At 51.4% G+C, this 23,901-nt stretch overlaps 1 protein-coding gene across 1 annotated transcript in view; it reads left to right on the plus strand.

Moving 5' to 3' along the window:
• MASP1 (MBL associated serine protease 1) overlaps nucleotides 1–20,252 on the plus strand; it is a 459,649-nt gene extending 439,397 nt beyond the window's left edge. The window contains exon 16 of the mRNA XM_078666144.1: nucleotides 13,661–20,252. Within this exon, the coding sequence (XP_078522270.1) occupies nucleotides 13,661–13,851 (191 nt within the window). The 3' untranslated portion in view covers nucleotides 13,852–20,252. The remainder of the gene's footprint in view (nucleotides 1–13,660) is intronic.
• Nucleotides 20,253–23,901: the final 3,649 nt, after the last annotated feature.

A 23,901-nucleotide genomic window follows, 5' to 3' on the forward strand; every position in this document is an offset into this window, starting at 1 on the left:
AGGTGAGGGCACAGAAAGTCACATGCCAGAGAAGTCCTGGCATGTGACTGACTCTTCCCAGCCTTGCCACCCTGCCAGGTCCAGAAACCTGTCACAACCCCCTCTCCTTTCCTCTACGGTCCACTCTTTCAGTCCAGTCAGACAAGGTCCCCTGCCCAGGCACACCCATTGGTAGTGCCTCAGATGGTGCCCTTGCAGATCACACTGGTAGAGCCCCGAAGGAAGGGTGCCCGAAGTGCAGTCCATGTGACCCCTTAAAAAGGCGCCATGATGGTGCGCAAGTTTGATGGCTCTACAAACACGTTGCCTGGCTTCGAGTTCCTCGTGGAAGGGAACTGCAGGAATTGTGATGCTGCTCTGAGGACGGCCCTTCGCTGGAATGAACAGCCAGTCGGGACTGGACAGGCCTTTTATTCCACCATTCAAAAAGGGGGGTGGTGATGGACAGAGTATCTGAATTAAGCAGAACACTCCTACCCAGTCAAAAGATCAGGGCTTGATCCATCACCATTCTTCAGCTCACTGCACCATCCCAGTTCAGAACCTGGCTACATGCAAATTAGTCTGGCCCTGGCCCAGTGCATCATGGGAACAGGGCAGACCAAACTACCAAGCCAATTCTTTACCGGGAAGGAAACAAGCTTCCGGGGACCGGTTTCTGGCATTGCAGCCGTCTTCGGCCCGGCTTGCTTGAATCCTGATGGTGCAATGAGCAAGGGACTCACATCTGAGTATACCCTTCCACACTTGTGGTGGCTAAAACGATTCAAAAAGGGGGGTGGTGATGGACAGAGTATCTGAATTAAGCAGAACACTCCTACCCACTCAAAAGATCAGGGCTTGATCCATCACCGTTCTTCAGCTCACTGCACCATCCCAGTTCAGAACCTGGCTACATGCAAATTAGTCTGGCCCTGGCCAGGTGCATCATGGGAACAGGGCAGCTTGTCTCCTTTCTGGTGAAGAATTGGCTTGGTAGTTTGGTCTGCCCTGTTCCCATGATGCACTGGGCCAGGGACAGACTAATTTGCATATAGCCAGGTTCTGAGCTGGGATGGGGCAGTGAGCTAAATAACGGTGATGGATCAAGCCCTGATCTCTGGACTGGGTAAGAGTGGTCTGCTTAATTCAGACACTCTGTTAATCACCACCCCCGTTTCTGAATCGTTTTTGGCCACTATAGGTGTGGCAGGGTATACTCAGACATGAGTCCCTTGCTCACTGCTCCATCAGGATTCAAGCAAGCCGGGCCGACGACGGCTGAAATGCCAGAAACCGGTCCCCGGAAGCTTGTCTCCTTTCTGGTGAAGAATTGGCTTGTGTTAGACGGACCGGGAGGGTCGGCCGAGGATAAGGGGAGAGGACTCCGGGGAGATCCGTCTCCAGCAATCGTACAGACAAATAACTTCCCCCCCACTGACGTACACCACACAAGGATAAGGTTCAACGTTACTTTATAAGCAATTCTTTAAGTACGGTGAGGTGGTACAAGGAGGTCGGGACTCCGGGGTCCCCTCTATTCTAGTCTCTTGGTTGGGTAAGGGGGGTAGCGGGACAGTCTCGTTACCACTCTGGGGGATGTGGTGGTAGATGAATTAGCTCACAATCCTCGAGCTCGGCGTTCTAGATGATCGGGCCGCGGCGGAGCCAGCAGGTCCCGGGATGGTTGAAGGTAGTGACGGTCCGCGGCGGAGCCAGCAGGTCCCGATGAAGATGGGTGCAGAGAGCCGCGGCAGCGCCAGCAGGCAGATCGGTAGTTCGCAAGGCAGGGCTACGGCAGCGCCAGTAGTCCGTCAAGGATGAGTTCTTCACTGCGTCTCTCGACTCCAGGATACAACTCCCTTCCTGCTCTGGAGCTGCGCCAGTTATAGGTCTGGCGCCCTTTGATGTCCGGACCCTCGCACTGGGAGGTCGGGAGGTCCGGGATGAGGGAGTCCAGACACCCAGCAGGGGGGTGGAGCCAGCGCCTGGGGGAGCTGGGGGCGATCGGCACCTGGCGGGGGAGAGCCATCAACACCTCTTTCTCCCATTGACCTGCCAAGTAGTCCGCTCACCTCCTGGGTGGATGGTGGTGCCGGGATGTCGGGGCCTGGCCAGGCCCAGGGTTAGGGTTGATCGGAGGCCACGCGGCCTCGTGGTGCCGTGTCCAAGATGGCGCCCAGGCCGGGCGAGAGGGCCGGTAGGGAATCGGGCCCACGATGTGGAGATGTTCAGGGGCAGGGGCCCTATAGGAGACGGGAAACGGGTTGTTGTTGCGTGTAACGCCTGAGGAGCGGGGCTCGGGCCTGGTCGTGCGGGGAGGGAGCAAGCCTTACACGTGGCCTGTCCAACATGCGTCCCCCCCAGCTGAAGGCGGGGAGAGTCACCCATCCTCTTGGGGACTCTCCTCGTCGAGGCGGAAAAAGCGTGACAGGCCATCTGCGTTGGCGTGGTCTTGCCCGGGTCGATGTTCCACAGTGAAGTCCATCCCCTGCAGGGAGATGGACCAACGTAGTAGTTTCGGGTTTTCCCCCCGCATCTGCATTAGCCATTGCAGGGGTCGATGATCGGTCTGGACCCGGAAGTGGGTGCCGAAGAGATAAGGCCGGAGCTTTTTGAGGGCCCACACCACGGCGAAGGCCTCCCTCTCGATGGTGCTCCAGCGTTGTTCTCGGGCCAGGAGTCGTCTGCTGATGAAAGCCACTGGCTGGTCAAGTCCTTCGGGGTTCAGCTGGGAAAGGACTGCCCCAACGCCATGGTCGGAGGCATCTGTTTGGACGATAAATTCCCGACTGTAGTCGGGGGCCTGGAGCACCGGGGCGGAGCACATGGCGGCCTTCAGCTTCTCGAAGGCCGCTTGACAGTCTGGGGTCCAGTTGACCTTCTTGGGTTGGTTTTTGGATGTGAGTTCCGTGAGGGGCCCTACGATGCTGCCATAGTCCCTCACGAACCGCCGGTAGTAGCCTGTGAGTCCCAAGAAGGCGCGGACCTCGGTCTGGGTAATGGGGGGCTGCCACGACTGGATGGCAGCGATCTTGAGTTGCAAAGGGGCCACCAGACCGCTTCCCACCTGGTGCCCGAGATAGGTCACGGACCCCTGGCCAATTTGGCATTTGCTGGCCTTGATCGTGAGGCCAGCTCGTTGGAGGGCCTGTAGCACCTCTCGGAGGTGGTGGAGGTGGTCGGACCAGTGGCGGCTGTACACAGCGATATCGTCCAGGTAGGCGGCGCTGAATTCTTCGAGTCCTGCCAGGACCTGGTTCACTAGCCGCTGAAATGTTGCTGGGGCATTCTTCATGCCGAATGGCATGACCTTGAAGTGATAGTGGCCATCAGGAGTGGAGAATGCAGATCGTTCTTGGGCCCGGGGTGTGAGACCGATCTGCCAGTAGCCCGCTGTCAGGTCGAAGATGCTGAGGTAGCGGGCAGCTCCCATGCGGTCGATTAGTTCATCTGCTCGGGGGATGGGGTGTGCGTCTGTTCTGGTGACCGCATTCAAGCCCCGGTAGTCGACGCAGAACCGAAGCTCCGTGGTGGCGCCGGGGGCGGCCGCTTTGGGGACCAGTACCACTGGGCTGGCCCAGGGGCTGTCTGAGGGCTCGATGACCCCGAGCGTGAGCATCTTGGCCACCTCCTCTTGGATGCAGGCCCGTACCCGATCTGGTACGCGGTAGGCCCGGTGGCGGACAGGGGGACTGTCTCCAGTGTCCACGTCGTGTAAGCACCAGGGGGTGACCCCTGGGGTGAGGGAGAACAGGGTGGCGAACTGCAGCAGGAGGTCTCGGCAGCCTTGGCGCTGTTCCAGGGTGAGGGCCTCCGAGAGTCGGACCCCGTCCACGGAGCCGTCCTTCTCCCGAGACCGTAGGAGGTCAGGGAGGGGTTCGGAGTCCTCCTCGGTTCCATTGTCGGTTGCCATCAAGAGGCTGAGCTCTGCGCGTACAAAGTGGGGTTTAAGTCTATTAGCGTGGAGGACCCGGAGAGGGTTTCGTGAAGATTCCATATCGATGAGATAGGTGACAGGGCTCTTGCGCTCGATTACTTTGAAGGGCCCCGTCCATTTGTCTTGCAGGGCGCATGGTTCGGTGGGAGACATTACCCACACTTGTTGGCCGGGTTCAAATTCGATGGAGGATGCATTCTGATCGTACCACCTTTTCATGTCCTCCTGACTGGCCTCCAGGTTTGCTTTTGCCATCTCTCTGAACCATCTGGTCTGGTTGCGGAGGGTTAGGAGGTACTTGAAAACATCTGGAGGGTTCTTTAGAGGGGGCATTTCCCAGCCCTCTTTGACTAGGCTGAGCGGCCCCCGCACCGGGTGCCCATACAAGAGTTCGAACGGGCTGAAGCCGAGGGACTTCTGGGGGACTTCTCGGTAGGCAAAGAGAAGGCACGGTAGTAGCACATCCCACTGGCGGCGGAGGGGCTCTTCCAACCCCCCAATCATCCCTTTGAGCGTGCGGTTGAACCGCTCAACCAGTCCGTTTCCTTGAGGGTGATAGGGGGTCGTGAATCGGTAGGTGACCCCACACTGTTGCCAGAGGGACTTCATGTATTTTGAAATAAAGTTTGTGCCCCGGTCGCTGACGACTTCTCGGGGGAAGCCCACCCGGGAGAAGATCCCCATCAAGGCCCGGCCGACTACCGGGGCTGTCACAGTTCGCAGGGGAACAGCCTCAGGGTAGCGGGTGGCGTGGTCCACCAGTACTAGGATGAACCGATGTCCTTGTGCTGTACGGGGGTCCAGGGGTCCCACAATGTCTATCCCCACCCTCTCGAACGGGGTGGTGACCACTGGAAAAGGTTGCAGGGGTGCTTTAAGCTTGCGGCCGCTCTTCCCGCTGGCCTGGCACGTGGGGCAAGATCGGCAGTGTTGGAGTACGTCGTTCCTCATCTTGGGCCAGAAAAAGTGGGTCACCAGGCGACTGTAGGTTTTATCCTGACCCAGGTGGCCAGCCAGGGGGACATCGTGGGCCAGGTTTAGCAAGAAGTCTCTAAAGCGGAGGGGCACCACTAGTACTCGACTGGCCCCTAACTCTGCGATTCTCTGTTCGCTGTACAACAGGTCATTGTCCCAATAGACCCAATGGGTTCCGGAGGTATCCCCTGCACTCTGGGCGAGGGCTTGTTGGCGGAGTCCCTCGAGGGAGGGACAGGTCTTCTGCTCGTGGCGAAACTGTTCTTGGGTGGGCCCCCCCTCCTGACGCCACTGATCCAGGCCGGGAAGGTCCTGAGGCTGAACGAGCCCCTCGGGAGTTTGTTCTGGGGTGACGGCACGGTCGGTGTCTGGAGCGACCGGGGGAGGAGGTGCCGGCCATTCAGGTTCTTCGGGTCGGGGGATGGCACGGGCAGCCATGGACCGGGTGGTTACGCACGCCCAATCCGGGATGCCCAACATCCCTAGGTGCTCTCTCCTCTCTACGGCGGCCCACGGGGAACTCTCAAGATCATTTCCCAGGAGACAGTCTACGGGGGCATCATCTCGGACCGTCACTTCCAACATGCCGGAGACTCCTCCCCACTCGAAGGGGACGCAAGCCATCCGACATAGACTCTCCGAATTGTCGGCTGAACGGACAGGGCAGAGGACGTTCGGCAGAATCTGCTCTGGGGTCACCAGGTGACATCGGACGGCCGTTACACTGGCCCCGGTGTCACGTAGGGCTTCGGCCCTGCGTCCATTAATGTTCACCCATTGACTGTACTTCCGGGTGTTGGCGGGTAGGGGGACCCGCGGGACCATGTCTCTTCCCCCTAGGCACGCTAGAACCATGGCGGCTGGTTCCCATTCCTGGCGTTCTTGCTCACATTCCTCATGTTCTTCGTAGATTTGTTCTTCCCCCAGGGCGGCGGCAGCCATCTGGCGGGGTCTCGGAGTCTGGCTCTGTGGACAATTCGGGTCGTTGGCGTAGTGGCCGACTCGCTGGCATCGGTGACACGTGACATTGGCTCTGTATCCCGGCCGCGCCGGGGTGTTGCCCCGGTTGGCCGGGGGTGGGGTGCTGGTAGCGGGAGCGGCCGGGGCGTTGTCTCTCCCTCGTCCCTGGCCCCCTCCTCCTCCTCGGGGACGGTGCTGACCGTGGTTGTTCCGGTTCTGTTCATGGGGCCCAGTTCGGCCCACTCGGGTAATTTCCCACCGGTCAGCCTCGGCGGCAAGCTGTCGTGGATCAGTTCATTTACTGTCGAGGAGGTGCTGCCTGAGCTCGACGAAGCAGTTGTTCGATAGATGCTCCCATACCATGAGATTGAAGAGTTGCTCGTAAGTCGTTACGTTGCTTCCCTTGATCCACCCCTCGAAGGCCCGGCTGAAATAGTTCACGTATTCCACCCAAGTTGTGCCCGGGATCCGAGTGCAGTTTCGGAACCTCTGGCGGTACATTTCGGGTGTGAGCCCATAGCGGGTGAGGAGGGTAGCTTTCATGTGGTCATAGGAGGTCATCAGATGGTCTGGGAGCTGTAGCAGGGCATCGCGGCCCTCATTGACGAACCTCCCCCATAGACCGGCTCCCCAGTCGCTTCGATCGATCCGGTGGGAGGTCATAGCGATCTCGTAGGCCTTGAACCATTGCTGTATGTCGTCCTCTCGGAAATATTCTCGAACGACATCCTTGGGGATGTGTACCTTCCTTTCTGTCACCCCCGGGGGGCGCGGTTGCTCGGGCGCTCCTAATTCTTTGTTCTGCTTGCGTAAGTCTATCTCAGCTAGTTTGCGTTTGTGTTCGTACGCCAGTCTCTTCTCTTCAAGCTCTCTTTGTCTCTGTTTCTCTTCCCGTTCTTCTCGGAGCCGCAGATGTTCCAGATTTAGTTTTTGTTCGGCTAATTTGAGTTCGCCATCCATTTTGAGCCGGGCCATCTCTAGCTCATGTAGTCGGTTTCTTTCTCGTTCTTGGATCTCCTCTTGCGAGAGACCCGTTCTTCGCTCCTCGGGAGCCGTGGTGTCTTTCTCTGCTGTTGCGAGATTTTGGTCCGGGGGTCTGACGGCCCCGGTTTCTGCCCATGACTCAATGGCGTGCTTGAAATCGTCTTTAGTATTCAGACCGGTGGTAGCGATACCTAGTTCAATGCAGAATTGTTTCAACTCACGATGGCTGTATTCTTCCAATTTCTCCATCTGGAATTTTTCGGTGGATCCGCTCTCTTTGGTTGACATCGTGGTTTTGTCGTGGGGTGAGCTACTCTCTGTACGATTACGCGTTGATTCGGATCCCGTCGCTGGCCACCAATGTTAGACGGACCGGGAGGGTCGGCCGAGGATAAGGGGAGAGGACTCCGGGGAGATCCGTCTCCAGCAATCGTACAGACAAATAACTTCCCCCCCACTGACGTACACCACACAAGGATAAGGTTCAATGTTACTTTATAAGCAATTCTTTAAGTACGGTGAGGTGGTACAAGGAGGTCGGGACTCCGGGGTCCCCTCTATTCTAGTCTCTTGGTTGGGTAGGGGGGTAGCGGGACAGTCTCGTTACCACTCTGGGGGATGTGGTGGTAGATGAATTAGCTCACAATCCTCGAGCTCGGCGTTCTAGATGATCGGGCCGCGGCGGAGCCAGCAGGTCCCGGGATGGTTGAAGGTAGTGACGGTCCGCGGCGGAGCCAGCAGGTCCCGATGAAGATGGGTGCAGAGAGCCGCGGCAGCGCCAGCAGGCAGATCGGTAGTTCGCAAGGCAGGGCTACGGCAGCGCCAGTAGTCCGTCAAGGATGAGTTCTTCACTGCGTCTCTCGACTCCAGGATACAACTCCCTTCCTGCTCTGGAGCTGCGCCAGTTATAGGTCTGGCGCCCTTTGATGTCCGGACCCTCGCACTGGGAGGTCGGGAGGTCCGGGATGAGGGAGTCCAGACACCCAGCAGGGGGGTGGAGCCAGCGCCTGGGGGAGCTGGGGGCGATCGGCACCTGGCGGGGGAGAGCCATCAACACCTCTTTCTCCCATTGACCTGCCAAGTAGTCCGCTCACCTCCTGGGTGGATGGTGGTGCCGGGATGTCGGGGCCTGGCCAGGCCCAGGGTTAGGGTTGATCGGAGGCCACGCGGCCTCGTGGTGCCGTGTCCAAGATGGCGCCCAGGCCGGGCGAGAGGGCCGGTAGGGAATCGGGCCCACGATGTGGAGATGTTCAGGGGCAGGGGCCCTATAGGAGACGGGAAACGGGTTGTTGTTGCGTGTAACGCCTGAGGAGCGGGGCTCGGGCCTGGTCGTGCGGGGAGGGAGCAAGCCTTACACGTGGCCTGTCCAACAGCTTGGTAGTTTGGTCTGCCCTGTTCCCATGATGCACTGGGCCAGGGACAGACTAATTTGCATATAGCCAGGTTCTGAGCTGGGATGGGGCAGTGAGCTAAATAACGGTGATGGATCAAGCCCTGATCTTTGGACTGGGTAAGAGTGGTCTGCTTAATTCAGACACTCTGTTCATCACCACCCCCTTTTCTGAATCGTTTTTGGCCACTATAGGTGTGGCAGGGTATACTCAGACATGAGTCCCTTGCTCACTGCTCCATCAGGATACAAGCAAGCCGGGCCCACGACGGCTGAAATGCCAGAAACTGGTCCCTGGAAGCTTGTCTCCTTTCTGGTGAAGAATTGGCTTGGTAGTTTGGTCTGCCCTGTTCCCATGATGCACTGGGCCAGGGACAGACTAATTTGCATATAGCCAGGTTCTGAGCTGGGATGGGGCAATGAGCTAAATAACGGTGATGGATCAAGCCCTGATCTTTGGACTGGGTAAGAGTGGTCTGCTTAATTCAGACACTCTGTTCATCACCACCCCCTTTTCTGAATCGTTTTTGGCCATTATAGGTGTGGCAGGGTATACTCAGACGTGAGTCCCTTGCTCACTGCTCCATCAGGATTCAAGCAAGCCGGGCCGACGACGGCTGAAATGACAGAAACCAGTCCCCGGAAGCTTGTCTCCTTTCTGGTGAAGAATTGGCTTGGTAGTTTGGTCTGCCCTGTTCCCATTATGCACTGGGCCAGGGACAGACTAATTTGCATATAGCCAGGTTCTGAGCTGGGATGGGGCAGTGAGCTAAATAACGGTGATGGATCAAGCCCTGATCTTTGGACTGGGTAAGAGTGGTCTGCTTAATTCAGACACTCTGTTCATTACCACCCCCTTTTCTGAATCTTTTATTCCACCAGGCACTTCCCCGGTGGCTCTGTGAGCATTATTGCGAGGGCTGCTCCGGTTCCCCTGTCCAGCCCTGCAGCCAGTGGAGGGCGCGCAACAAAATACTCACCTGTCGAGAGGTTCCTCAATGAAAAGGGTGTCAATTAAGCCACGAGAGGTTCACATCAGGGCCTCCTTACGTTGTGCCGGGTGGCTCACTACATCCCCTCCAACGTCAGCAGGGCTTGGCCGCACATTATATAATAATAATCCACATTTGTAAAGCGCACCACCACCCATAAGGGTCTCTGGGGGTCGTCAGGAAGATTAAGCAAGCTATTTCCCAGAGTCACATGGTGCTGGGGCAATCTGCGCAGGTGCCGGGGATCGAACCGTGACCCCCAGATTCCAGAGTCAGTCGCCCTAGCCGCGGCGCCACACCTCTTCCTCTGGTTCTGGGTTGGCACTGCACTGGGCTTGCTGGTGAGTTTTCTAATGGGCCTCGACTTGACCCTCCAATCAGCAGTGTTGCTGGAGTGTGTGTGGGGGGAACAGCTGTTTAGCAGCCGACGGTGGTGTTGAAAGATCTGGCCCTCGCGGGCTTTATCCATACCCAATTTCATCCAGTTCGTCCATTGTGGAGCCTCTTTCTTTGGGGTTCATAGCTCCTGGCCCAGGTCTGGCACGTATCTTTTAGTACCAGGACACGTTTCTAGCTACCACCTTTCGGCCTCTCCAGGCTGATACAAGTTTCCCTTTTACCTCATTCACTATCCATGGTTTCGGTTAATGCATGGTATGGAATTTCCAACCGGGGTTTTGATCTTGAATAAGAACTCGTCTCCAGGTGTCAGGTTTGATGCTTTGGCCCTTCCATGATGGCTGGCGCCTATCTCTGTCCTGCCAATGAGGGCTTATCAGAATGGTGTTGCATCCTGGTTGCCTTAGTAGCATAGCAAGGGATGGGCACCTTGTTGTGCAGTGCAACACGTTCAAATACGCCCTTAAGAATCTCCGCATTGACCCCTTCATCCGAGGCTATACGCGGGGCCTTGCTAAGTGTCTGCATAAATCTTTTGACCTCCCCGTTGGCTTGGGGCCACTGAGGTGTAGTTAACCCGTTTAGCGTGGCGCAAAATCCACCGCGCTGCGGGCATTCTATTGCGAGGGCTGGGCCTCGTCGGTCAACGGACATGCGCAGCACTACCGAGGTAGCACTTGTGACGGCTGTTGGCCGACGGCCGCAGCGAAGGGGTTAACCTGTGATGAACTCCTGGGTGTTTGACAAATGCTTTGAGGTTTGCCTCCTGAGAAGGGGGTCCATTGTCTGTGTGCACCACTTCAGGTAGCACAAATGTCACAAAGATTGTTTCCAGGAATGGCCTGTTCGTGCTAAATGTGGTTGACTCCGTCAGCTCCGCAACTGGGCATTTTGAGTACCCATCTACCGTCACTATAGTGAGGCGTCCATCCAGGAAGCTCCTGAAGCATTGGTCCAGCGCGTCGTTCATGGGTCCTCCGTGGTGATGGGAGCAGGTGCGCTCGCACCTCCTGTAATTTGGCATGCCGGACATCGCTATATGGGGTCATCCATAGCGTTTTCGAGTTCCGGAAACCACACCTTCTCTAGCAAACCTACCTGTTCTAATTCTGGATCACTTCCTTCTGTCTACTACCTTTTAGCGACGTACTACCGCGGAGATACCCCATTCGGGGTGATTCAGGCGCTTTACAAATGACATAAATAAATAAATAATTTGGCATGCCACACAGCACTATATGGGGTCATCCATAGCGTTTTCGAGTCCCGGAAAACACACCTTCTCTAGCAAGCGTGCCTTGGTTTTGGACATGCCTTGATGCCCATCATGGGCAAGGTCCACTACTCTTTGCTGCCGGCTAGCTGAATCCTTGACTCAGTGGCCCCTCCGTAGTATACTGTCTTGTGTCACACACAGTTCCTGCCACACCCTGCATAAACTGGTTTAAACGTTTCTTCTCTGACCGGTCTCCATTGATTGGCGTCCTGCAGGAATGTCTTCCATGATCCTGCCTGGACGGTGATGACATTCTGCAAGGCCTCATCGTCCAGTGTGGCTTTACTGATCTCCAGTGCCCTGCTGAGCAGTGTGACCCATGGCTTGCAGTCTGTGACCCCCATGGACTTCCTGCCTCAGAGGTCTAAGTGGAAATGCTTGCATCCCTATTTTATAGACACTGCTTCCCATTTGATTTGGGTGTATCTCGCTTCAGTCACAGTGAGAGTGTGGCTCACAAAGGCCAGAGAGACCCCCATCCTGTTCCTGCGTGAGCACTGCCCTTGCCCCACTGGCTGGCATCAGCAACCATTTCTGTTTCTTTCTCTGGGTTGAAGTAGGCCATCGTGGTGTTGCCCCGCCCACACTTTGCCATGGTCTTCTTGAGTGGTATCAGTGCCTCTGCGCGGTTCATCAGGCTTGGTAGAAATCGCCCAAAATACAGGGCAATTCCAAGGAAACTGCGCACCTCGGTGTCGTTGCGAGGAGCTGGCGCATGTTGGATGGCCTCTAAATTTCTCAGTCCCTCATTTGTAAAGACAAACCCAAAGAATCCAATCTGCAATCCAAAGAAGATGCACTTGTCTCTGTGTAGGTTAAGGCCATGGTCGCTGAGTCATTGTAAGGTTGCTGTGAGGAGTAAGTGGTGTTCGTCGCATAAGAAATGGTATATTAAGATGTCGTCACTAATGATCATTACACCTTGCAGGCTAGAGACAGTCTCACAGATGGTGTTCTGAAATACTTCTGCAACGAACGAGATCCAAAAGTTTAGTCTTTTGTAGCTGCGTAGGTCCAGATGTGTTGAAAATGTTGTAATGTACAGACTCGCCAGGTTTAGAGGTAGTTGGTGGTAACCAACACTGAGGTCTAGTTTTGACAACCATTGCAATCTTCTACGACATCATCCATTGTAGGGGTGATGTGCCTCTCTCTCTTGATTGCAAGGTTGGGGTGAAGCATGTTTATGCAAAGCCTGACTTTTCCTGGCTGCTTGGCTTCTCAGCAATCACCATCAGGGAGACTCATGGGTGGGTTCAGACACCCTTTCAATCACGTAGAGGCGTTTAAGTTCTCCAAATTCTTGTTCTTCCAATGGAGTCACCTTAAGGTTTTATTAATTCAAACCCCTTTCTATTTTAGGCACTATTCGTGTGCCAATTCTTTGCACTAAATTATTCCCAAATGGGTTGTCTCCTTTCCGTGAGCGTTCCCTCAGTGTACGAATCTCTCCCTTCTTACAATGCCGGTTCTCTCCTCTTTCCGATACCGGTCTCTCCACGGTCTAGCAACACGGACGCCACGCTATGGCACACCAATAGCGACTTGAGTGGAGATCTCCACCACAAGGCCCACCCTCCAGGGTGTCCATTCGTAAAGTTTCAAGACCGGTGGAATTGAAAAGTATGCACTCGACTGCCCTAGTCCTGATGAGGCCATCAAGTAGAGTGGCTGAAACGCGTCGACAGATAATTTGAGACACCATATAAAATCAAAATAGAATGTATAATAAGTAGAGAGCTCCTAAAATAGAAAGGGGTTTCAATTAATAAAACCTTAAGGTGACTCCAAGGATGGTGATCTAATAGGGAAGGGAATGCACTATGTTTATAACGTGTGAGGTGCATCCGGATATATAATAAGGGCTAAGAGAGCAAGAAAGTTTTTTATACTTGTGTTTGTGTTATATGTATACATGTAAATAAGTGTGTATATATGTTGTATTAATGTAGTTGTGTGTATTTTGAATTTGAAAATATGACTTTTTGCATAGAATGTATGGAATAAAATAAAATACAAAGTAATTCGAATTATAAATAGGTGTACCATAGTGTTTGTTCATTGACTACGGATATTGGAAATGTATGAGATTTATTGAGGAGATTCAAATTGACAGGAAGAGTAAATTATTAATGTTCTCTTCATCTTACTGTTTAGTACACTTATCGATCCTGAGGCATTGTTATATATAAATATACCAGGGCTAAAGGAGGGAATTTTTATATGGCCTTTGTAGATCTCTCAGCGGCTTTTGATTGTGTAGTTCGTGAGAAACTATGGGGCATTTTAAATGAACTGAAAGTTGACCTTGTTTTAATTCAGGGCAGTTGTGCGTGTCATACATAAGGGTATCACGTGACATTTTTCTTGCCCCTTATTTGAGCCTGGTTTCATGTAACATTAGGGTTTCCCGCAAAATCAACACACGCTATTTTAGTACATATGGCTTTGCCACAAAACCAAAGGGTGCTTGCCGTGTTTTCACCCCATTCTGCCCCTTTTGCACACATTATACAGAAGTTGGTAAAGCAAACTCATTTTGTCCTGCACTTTGGTCAGCTATTCACTAAAAACTGTATTTTGTGTGGGAAGGTTGATTGATGCAGCTACGTGTTACTTTGTTCCACAAAGGGCTATTTAGTGTTACGTGATGTAGTAAATATGCAAAAAGATGTGTGATTGCCCCTTAACCCCCCAAAAGGGTAAAGGTGCTGCAGACAATTTTCCATTGTACAACTGAGTCCTTTCTTTATTTCTTTCTGCAGGCGGGAAGGACGCGTGCTCAGGTGACTCCGGCGGCCCAATGGTGACGCTCAGCGCTTCGCAGAGGCGCTGGTTTCTCGCCGGCATCGTCTCCTGGGGGGTCGGCTGCGGGGAGCAGGATCGATACGGAGTCTACGCTGACGTTCTGAAGAATTTGCCCTGGATTAGGGAAAAGAGTGGAGTGAAGTATTAACGCCTAAAAAATGGTGCCCGGCCTCGTGGCCAGAGCTGGAAGGGCCATCTTATCGGGGCAAGCTTCAGACAGAAACGACTCGCCATCCGGCGCTGTCGGCACTGCAGAAATCGCCCTCCCAGGAGCAAAGGCTACATCAATTTCCTGGGAAAACCTACGCTTGATTAGCAAAAATGATTGAAAAACGCACCTTCTGGCGAACTGGCTGATTTTGTAATTATATTGCAGGAGGCAAACTGAATAATGGCGCGTTATTAAAAGGAGGTCAGGTGATATTGATAGAGCAAACATGCTTCTGGGCTTAGGAAACTTATAGCAAACGTAAGGACTTATTTCACAAAAACTTCATGGATCCTGGCGGATATTAACTCTTTCTTACCCTTCTGCTATGAGCCCTCTCAAGTACCGTTTTCCTTTTAAAACTTTAACCTCAGATCACATACATAATTAACTCTTTCCATGACTCTGCCTCCAGGAATATGGATTTACCAACGTGTGTTGAGTTCACACCTTGACTCTACCACTAAGTGTATGGTTTTACCAACGTGTGTTGAGTTTGCACCAGGACTCTACCACTAAATGTATGGTTTTGCCAATGTGTGTTGAGTTTACACCCTGACTCTGCCACCAGGGTTGTGACTTTGCCAACAGGTGTTGAGTTTGCACCATAACTAGGCGCTAGGCGTATGGCTTTGCTGACATGTGTTGAGTTTGCACCATGACTCTGTCACCAGGGGTATGTCTTTTTTAGCAGGTGTGGAGTTTGCACCATGACTCTGCCACCAGGGGTATGGCTTTGCCAATATGGGTTGAGTTTGCACCATGACTCTGCCACCAGGGGTATGGCTTTTTTTTAGCATGTGTTGAGTTTGCACCATGACTCTGTCAACAAGGGAGCAAAGTTGCCAACATGTGTTGAGTTTGCACCGTGACTCTGCACCAGGGGTATGGATTTGCTAACATATTTTCAGTTTGCACCCTGGCTGACACCATGGGTGTGACTTTGCTAACATCTTGAGTTTGCCCATGACTCTGCCACCAGGGGAGTGGGTTTCCCAACATGTGTTGAGAGACTCTGCCATCAGGGGGTGAGGCAGTGTAGTGGGAATAGGCAACAAAATGCATTGCTGAATTTGCGTTGTGCTTGCGACACGACTCCAGCAATGCGTGACTTTTGCCCCAACAGATGTGTCAGAATTTCTGGCGCATCTGTCAATCCTTGCGCCATGGTGCACCGTCTTGTAAATACGGCACATCCATGGTGGCGCAAGCATTTTTTAGGGTGGTGCAAAGAAAGTGACGCATCTCTATAGATGCGTCACTTTCTTGTAAATCTGCCCCCATGAATGTTCACTCGTAGCTGTACTTCTTCATTTTTTGAAGACTTGTGAATATCTGGAAGTCACAGTAGTGCTGAAAATCAAAAAGTGGTCGTTTTCTAGAATAAGCTTGAAAATGTTTGTGAATTCCAGATTAGGGACAGGCACTTTTATTTTTTCCCACCGGGTTCCTTTTACGCACTGTGAATAAGCGTCTTCCTCTACAAGCCCCCACATTTTTTGGGGTGCTCCCGTCCTATTCGTAGTCCGGTGGAAGACTTACCCCTGTCCTTGACATGAGTAAATCAGCTGTTTTCGGAGTGATAATTGGTAGAGACAAAGTTTAAGAACTCTCACAAATTCTTGAGTATGTGGCGGTGTCCACCTGTTCCAGGGTCTGCCACTGGTGTGCTGCTCCTCGCCTCTTGAGAAAGATTTATTCATGTGTACATTTGCACCTTACTAGGGTAAAATATGCATGTGTACATAACTTTACGGATGCAAAATCTCATTTTCTGAAATTTTAAAATGAAATTGTACTCGTAGATCAGACCATGTGCAACTGACTTTACAAATTGAGTCCTCTGTGCAAAAAGTCTGGCGAGACCCCTCTACACACCCAGGAATTGTAGGGCATATTACCAAGGGTGGCGATAGGCAATTATCGCCGGTTTAGCGGCTGTTTTCGGCTGCTAAGCGGCGATAATTCTATCGCTCTATTAGCAAGCTGTCGCTAACTGATGTTAACAACAGCTTTTAGGCGATAGCGAGCGGTTTGGGGCCCGCTTTGCATGTCAGTGATATTTAACGCTGATGACATGCAAAGTGGGCATACCCAACCTGTTAGCGACTGAAAGCAGTCGCTAACGTCGCTATCGCCTATTAGCAAGGCATGCGTAGTGATGGAAATATTCCCGCTATCGCCAAAAACCATCGCCTGCTCAGACCAGTTCTTAGCCATGTTATCCAATGGGAGGTGGATAACATGGCTAAGAGCATTTCGTCGTTAATGCGTGAATATCTCTGTATTCTCAGCCATATTCACGCAGTTCGCCGCTATCGCTGGATACTTTAGCACAGTGGAGAAAAACGTTGCTAATAGCATGTTTTCTCTGCTAACATATCCAGCGATAGGCAGCGATAAAAAAAATCATCGCTAAGCCTATTTAGTGATAATTATCCCTACTTGTTGGTAATATGCCCCTGTGAATGTAATCTTCGTGGTTCAGAATCAAACTCTACCCTCACCCTGGCACCAGCATTTCCCCCAAGGAGAACATAACCCACAATACAGACCCCTTTTCTGTGCATAAACTGTCACCTCTGATGTTGTGTCTGTGGCAATGTCATAAGTCCCCTTACCTTCCAACTCCTGGTGGCCTTTTCCTACATCTGAGGTTCTCCTGTCCCCCCTGTGCCTGCTGTCATTCCATACACCCCTTGCAGGGACCCCCAAACCCAACAGGCAAATGTGTACTCACTGTTCATAAAATGCAGTGTGTGAATTGTGTGTGTATTGTTCAGTCTCCTGGTACAATCCTCGATCAACACACAGTGTAGTGCACTGGGCAACACGGCAAGCTTCTGACACTGCTCACAAGTGCGAGAGGAGAGTTCATGGTTATACCCATTCAATGATTGGCTTCTCTGCAGAGACTTCAAACAAGTACAAGCAAGTACCTGAGTTCTGCTGAGCAGAAGCAGCATTATACCAAACACAGAGTGCTGCACACCAAAACATAGGGGGATATGTTGAAGGAAGTGTCGGAGAAAGGTGTTAGCCTTCCTGGCTTTACGGCTCACTCCGCCACTTCTGAAACGCAAGGCTGCACCATATTTACAAGGATATGCTGCAGCCTTCCATTTCTCCGTGCGCTGGCGCTACACTTAGCAGTGTAGCGCCAACGCAGGCACCCTCGCACCAAAGTGCAAGGTTATCTGCGTACAGGGGAAAGATTGTTTATGTGTAGGAAGGTCCCCCTTCCTGCACATAAACAATCTTTAAATGCCATTTTGTCACTTTTATGTGCTGCTTAATGCAGCACACACGGATGTTACACAAAATGTAATTTTAAAAAAAAGATTGTTTATGTAGAGGAAGGGGGACCTTCCTGTACATAACCAATCCAAGGCATTTTGCTTTTTCCATATGTGTTGCACAAGGAAGCATACATGGAAAAAGCAAAAACGAGGAGAAATAATGCATTTCTCCTCGCATCAAAATCAATGGGTGTTGCTGTGGAACACCCACAGCAATACCCACTGCCCACCCCTTTCACACTAAGCATAGTGTAAAAAGAGGCCTTATTTACAAGGCAGCGTTAAGGCACGTTAAGTGGCTTAACGCTGCCTAGTAAATAAGGCTAAGACCCTATCACCCCCACAATGACGTAAAAAGTGACGTTGTGGTGGCGATAGTTGCTTGTAGGTATGCCCAATAGAGTCCAGTTGAGTAGTGTTGTGTACCAAATATACAAAGTTCTGCTGAGAAGTGTTGTATACTAAACTTACAGAGTCCTGCTGAGAAGTGTTGTATATCAAACTTACCCGGTCGTGCTGAGAAGTGTTGCATACCAAGGGCCATTTTGATCAAATATTCATGCAACGCAGCAAACCACCTTGCTGTACTGCGTCAAAGAGCAGGAATGCGCTGTATTTAACATTATATGGCACATTCCTGCTCTCCGCCTGCTCTGGCGCACAAACTGCTGCTTAGCGCCAATGCAAGCATCCTTTTGCCACGGTGCAAGGGTGCCTGCGTTTTAGGCAGGATTGTTTTTGTGCAAGAAGGAACACCGTACTGTACGAAACGAATCCTCCGAGGCATTTCCCTCTTGCTGTGTGTGCTGCAGAATGTAGCACACGTCGAAAGAGGCAACATCTAGGAGAAATAAGCGTATTTCTCCTCGTTACGCCTCCCCTGGGGGGAGGTGTAGCATTTTGATGCATTCCCAGGTCTACCACTAAAGGTAAATCTGGAAATTCGCCAAAATCCATTGGTGGATGCATAGAAACACCCACGCTCCATGCGTGTAACGCCTCCCTGGAGCAGTTTGTTTCCTGACAGTATTTAACCCCTTGGGCGCGGCCGCGATTCTGCGCCTGTGCGGCACTTCTAAAGAGTGGCGGGATCGTGACGGCCCCCAGCCGTCATCAGCACACGCCCACCGTGTTGCATGACGGACGGGGGCCGTCATCAGCATGGAAGGGGTTAAAAGTTGTTTACAAAGGCTGACAGGGTATTGCAAGCACAGTATTCCAGTTGGTCAGAAATGGACATCGGTCTATGTTTGTTTGACGGCAATGTTCGCGAGCTGGGCTCTGCGTACACTCAAGTGCCCGCCCCTTCCTGTCTCCGTTACTCCCGCCTCTGGAGCCTTCACAGAGCTGTCTTCTCAGACGGTGTCAGTGTTTGTCGGACATATAGTGGCACTCTTTACACGGTCACCCTGTGAACAGCTGATATCACATGGTGAGCACAAGGTGAGCTGGAAAACCTTGCACACGGGTTGTACGATCATTTATTCCATAAGGCCTTTCCCCGGGATGAGAGGGAGGAGCTTGAGCGGTCAATGGCTGTATTATGAAGGTTGGTGGACATTGCGTGTGTCTCCAGCTCCCTGGGGATTATGGCAGCGGGCGGGGGAGGGGGCAAATGACGGAGAGACGTAGAAGGGAAGACGGAGAGTGTGGGAAATTGGGTTACTAGTTGAGGGGGTGAAACCCTACTCAAGCAGCAGCCACACGGGGACACGCTTTTAGCGTAACCAGGCGCTATACAAATCTCCCTTATTATTATTATTCTTTCTTGTCAGGGTGAAACACAAGCAAACCCCAAACTAACCTGTGTTTAAGCCTGTTAGCTTGGCACTTAACTGATAGGCAATGTGCAAAGAATTTATGCACCACTCAAGCAGTAATAAAGTAAAAACACAACACAAGAAAAATACCACACCAATTTAGAAAAATAGGGTAAAATTGAATAAAGTATTTGAGACCAAAATAACGAAAATGCAATTAGTAGAACCAGAGTTATACAAATTTAAAAATGTAGGTAAAAATAGTGCTTAAAAGCACAAAGTGGCAACTGGGGTTGTCCGGTCACATCGAACCGGGACAAAGTTACAAGTTCAGGCCAACCACGATGTAGCGGATTGAGAGACCAAGTTAGTACCGTTGAGAAATGTATCGTGAACCCTGGTTGTGGAGCTTCGTGCCACACAGCTGCTGTCTCGAGAAGCGATACAAGACCTGCATCGAGGATGTGTCTCGCAGCGGCGATTCCGATGAGCTGTGAGGGCGGCGGTGCAGGCTAGCATCGAGGATGCATTGCACTGCGTGCCGTCCGATGAGGTGCTGCGAAGAGCTCCGTAAGTGCTGCAGGCCCACTAGTAGCATTTAAGAGAGAAGGAAAGGAAGAGAGAGAAAGAGAGTGAGAGAGAGTGGGGAGATTGGAAAGAGACAAGAACATGTTTCAACCTGGACCTAGATGTTTAGCTTGTGTGTGAAGCTGCTGCACAGTTGAGATCCGTTGTGGCTTTTCACTCTGCCGAGGACATGGACATCTTTGTTTGTGCCTTTGAAGAGGGTAGGAGCAGCATCTCCAAGGCCCTGCCCCCTCCAAAGCCCCCCATGGCTCCTCAGGTAAAGCCCCAGGCTCACTCTCCAGGCTCCGCCCACTCCAAGGCCCCGCCTCTCCTCTCACACGGTGAACTTTGTTTAAAGAATGACAGGTCTGTTTCTAGGATCATACTCAGATGGAAGTTTAAAGGGCTGTGCTTACAAACCACTGCTGGTGCCCTCCAAAGATGCAATATTCCCAGATGTTTTTAAGTCATCAACCAGTTTTGTTTTGCTTCTTTACAGTGCAATAGATGAAGAGACTTGGCAAGCCTGCCTTGTCAATCATGGGGAAATCAATGCTGCTCTAAGTTTATTGTTATCAATTTAGATTTTTTAACCTTTCAGTATTATGTTCATGTTCACATGACTAGTGAATGTAATGTCATGGCTTCTTTGTAAAAAGGATATTGTGGTTGAACCTCCTAAAGATAATAAAGTTTAATTAAGTGTTGGCCCAAATGGCTTCTCAGTTTGTTGCATTACAAGTCTCTTTGTTTCGATTACTGTAAATCACTCACAAATTGCTCTTCCTTTTATGTACACCATGACTGTGTTGCTTTTTAATCATGTTGCTATTAGACAAAGAAGAGGCAGCCTCCCCCCAGTGTGCTGATGCACAGGATCTGGTATAGATGTGATCTCACAAGGCACAGTTAAAGAAGGGCATCACATTGCCTTAGTGAATGCAACCATTACAAAACTAGTATGCTCTTTAAAAGATAACATAACGTGTATTTGTAAAGTGCACATTCATCCAAGTTTATCTTGGTACTGAATAACAGAAGTTTATTGTTACCCAACTCAATGGTACTCCATAAAACATCATCCTTGAAACGCAAGAGCAGGTTAACCTGCCTGGAGCTTAAGAAATAAATGCTGTGCTGCCTGCTACACTAGAACATGATAGAGTGCCTGCTCGGGACCTTGTGCGGTGGGCCTCCGGCTCTGTCCTGAACCTTTGCCTCCAGCATCCTTCTTCGACCTGGTAGCGCCAGGTTCCAGAGGAGGAGTCGAGTCCACACGGGTGGAGCTCCTGAGAAGATCTTCCATGCTCCAAGAACTGGCTTCAGGCAGCCTGAGTGCTCCGGAGCTCAGGAGAGCCGAGAAACCAGTCTTGACCCTGTGCCTCATGAGAACAGTCCAGCCCGAACTGCCAAGCCAGGGCTTCCCTGGACCGGAAACAAGAATCCTAGGACCAGTTTCGGGGTTTCACCACTCATCAGCCAGGATAGCTTGAATCCAGTGGCAAAGTGAGCAAGGGACCCACGCCTGGACATTCCCTGCCAACTTAGGGCGAACAAAGCCAACACAAGGAAATGATGGACAGAGCGCTGAAACTTTTCAGACACTCACCCCCAGTCACAGCTCTGGGTTGAATCCATCATCGTTCTTTAGCTCACTTCGCCACCAGAGTTCAGATCCAACCATATGCAAATCAGTCTTGACCCTGTGCCTCGTGGGAACAGTCCAGTCAGAACTGCCTGAACCAGAAACAAGAATTCTGGGACTGGTTTCTGGGTGTCTTGTCCGGTCTCTAAATAAGAATGTCACCCTAAATACTCCATCGAGAACCAATGACTGCTGACCATCAAATTACGTCCTTAGGCAAGCCAGAGTTTGCATATCAAGTCCCCACGCACACAGCCACTTATTGGCTAAATTGACTCACCAGACAAAATGGCTGCCTTTACAACTGCAAAGAAGTCACAAAAGAGGACCCAGGAGTCATGTATCCTGTGGAGTGGTGTGGCTCACTGGTTAGAGGCGGCAGACCCATAAGCAGAGGACAGCCCGGGACCAGGGTTCAATTCCTGACGCGGCAGGGTTGTGGACCAGTGTCAAAACGGACTTGATAATTCTCGACTCGGTGTCTACTCTAACCAGGGAACACACTCGGCAACTCTGGGCATTAAGCTTGCCTCATCTCTACAACCGCCCCCCACAGACGCTGGGGATGCCTGGTTTCACCTTGGAGATACCCAGAAAGGGACCATCTCAAAGGGAAAACCAGGACGTCGCAGTGCGCTTTACAAGTACACCAACATTTACATTTATCCCACAATCACGTAACATTATATGGGACAAAGTCACATGCAAGTGAGGGAGGTGCATATTCTAAAGGGTGATAAGACTTGAAAGTGTGCAAATCCCTACAAACCCCTGCATTTACTGTTATTCACAAGCTCCTCTCCAACCCCTTCCCACCCTAGAAGTGGTCAGACATTTACTCCTCTCAAGGGCAAGAGTGAGAGTTTTTGCCCAGCAACACCCCAGCCAGTCAGGTCGGAGAAGGCCATGGCCTCCGCCCCCCCAGCAGATGACTGACAATCACATTAAGAGACCCCCCCGACTCCTCGTCAGTGACCTGCAATGGATGCACTTTCGGCAAAGCAGAATGGCATGTGGGGCTCCAGGTTGTTTCGCATGCTCTGCAGTCGATTATATTTTTTTTAGAAATAATTCCTTCAAATTGGCAGTTTATTTGCAAAAAAACCTAAAAACAGAAGGGCATATTAGCAAGAACCTCGTTAAAATTATCGCCGTTTTAGTGGCAGGAAACTGCCGCTAAAACGGCTATAATGGGCTTGCTAATATGCGTTATAGAATTCTAGTAGAGGCCCAGGTTAGATGTGCAGGACACCTGACCTGGGCTTCTATTGGAATTCTATAACACATATTAGCAAGCCCATTATAGCCGTTTTAGCGGCAGTTTTTACTGCCACTAAAACGGCGATAATTTTAACGAGGTTCTTGCTAATTTGACCCAATGTTCCGCGCACACAGGGAGTTTCTCCCTGCATGTGGGAGGAGGGGGTGGTCAATGTGTTTTTTCCCTTCCAAAGCTTCCCTGCCTCTCACTGCAGACCTGGCAGAGGAAGTCAGAGGCAGTAGTCCCACTTTAAATAAGATAGGCTGGTGGCTCTGTGACCGGGCAGCCCTCTGGCCAATGAGCTGCCAGGTCAGGGGTTTCCAACAGTTGACCAGGCTGAGCCCGTGCTGTCAAAAACATGGTGGTTCCCCAGCTATAATTAAAGTGGGGAAAATGCAAGTTTGGTGTGGGCCAGTGGTCAATTTGTAAAACAATAAGTGCCAGGGCCCTCGTCAGGAGGACACAGCAGCTTGCACTATCCATTGCCCCTGCCAGCACTGCCAATGACAATACCAACACAACTACTAACCCATCACACTCCTGCAAGTGACACAATTCAGACTATTCCAGGCCCCCAAAGCTACAAGAATGGCTTGGGTGGCAGGTATTAGTGATTGTTAATGAATAAACACCTGTTCTTGTGCTCATACCCAAATTTGGCAGGCAGTGCTACCCTGTGGTCGACTGTCACAAGCGCCGTTGCCATTTACTGCTGCGCCAAGCACCGTAAACCACTGGCTCAAATTAAGCTCTGGTGTGGGTGGAACCTCTGGCAGTTTATGAATGAGGTCTCGCTCTGCCAAACTCTAAATATTATCATATGTCACCTTCTAAGGTTGTTCCCACCTAAATTAGCAAATGTCCTGAGCAGAGGTACAGGACTGTGCAGAAGATATTTATTAACAGCATTATAAGAAATTTCTAATATCCATTTTTATAGTCAAATTATACCTTATACATGAGCAGCTGGTATGCTAATGACTACCATATGTTTATTACTCAAACCACAGATGCCTTTGCGAGCTGTTTGCTTCTTTGCCAATTGTTTTGCACCACGGCACACTCCATCTTCCAGCTCATCCTCTCGTGGAAGGCTCGCCATCTGTGCTCGCCGCCGGACTGCTGGACGAGCTATGGTGCTTCAGCTTTAGAGTCCAGTAGAGCAGTCCTAGCTGGCCTGCCTCATTCCTGGCTGGCACAGAGCCAGGTGGCTCTGCGCTGCCACCTGCCTCAGTTAGGGGCGTTCCTACTTCACCCCATCTCCCAGACTCCACAATGGCTTCTACGAACTGTTTGGAAGGAAGCACTTAGGAACGGATCACTGACATTATATTGAATTCAAAAATATAGAATTACCAAAATATCGAAGAAAAAATATAGAATGCAAAAATATCGAATTCCTACCTACAAACAGGTAAGTTCAAAAATATCGAATCAAAAATATAGTTTTAAAAAATA

The sequence above is a fragment of the Lissotriton helveticus genome, chromosome 11 (assembly GCF_964261635.1).
Source record: "Lissotriton helveticus chromosome 11, aLisHel1.1, whole genome shotgun sequence".
Lineage (NCBI taxonomy): Eukaryota > Metazoa > Chordata > Amphibia > Caudata > Salamandridae > Lissotriton > Lissotriton helveticus.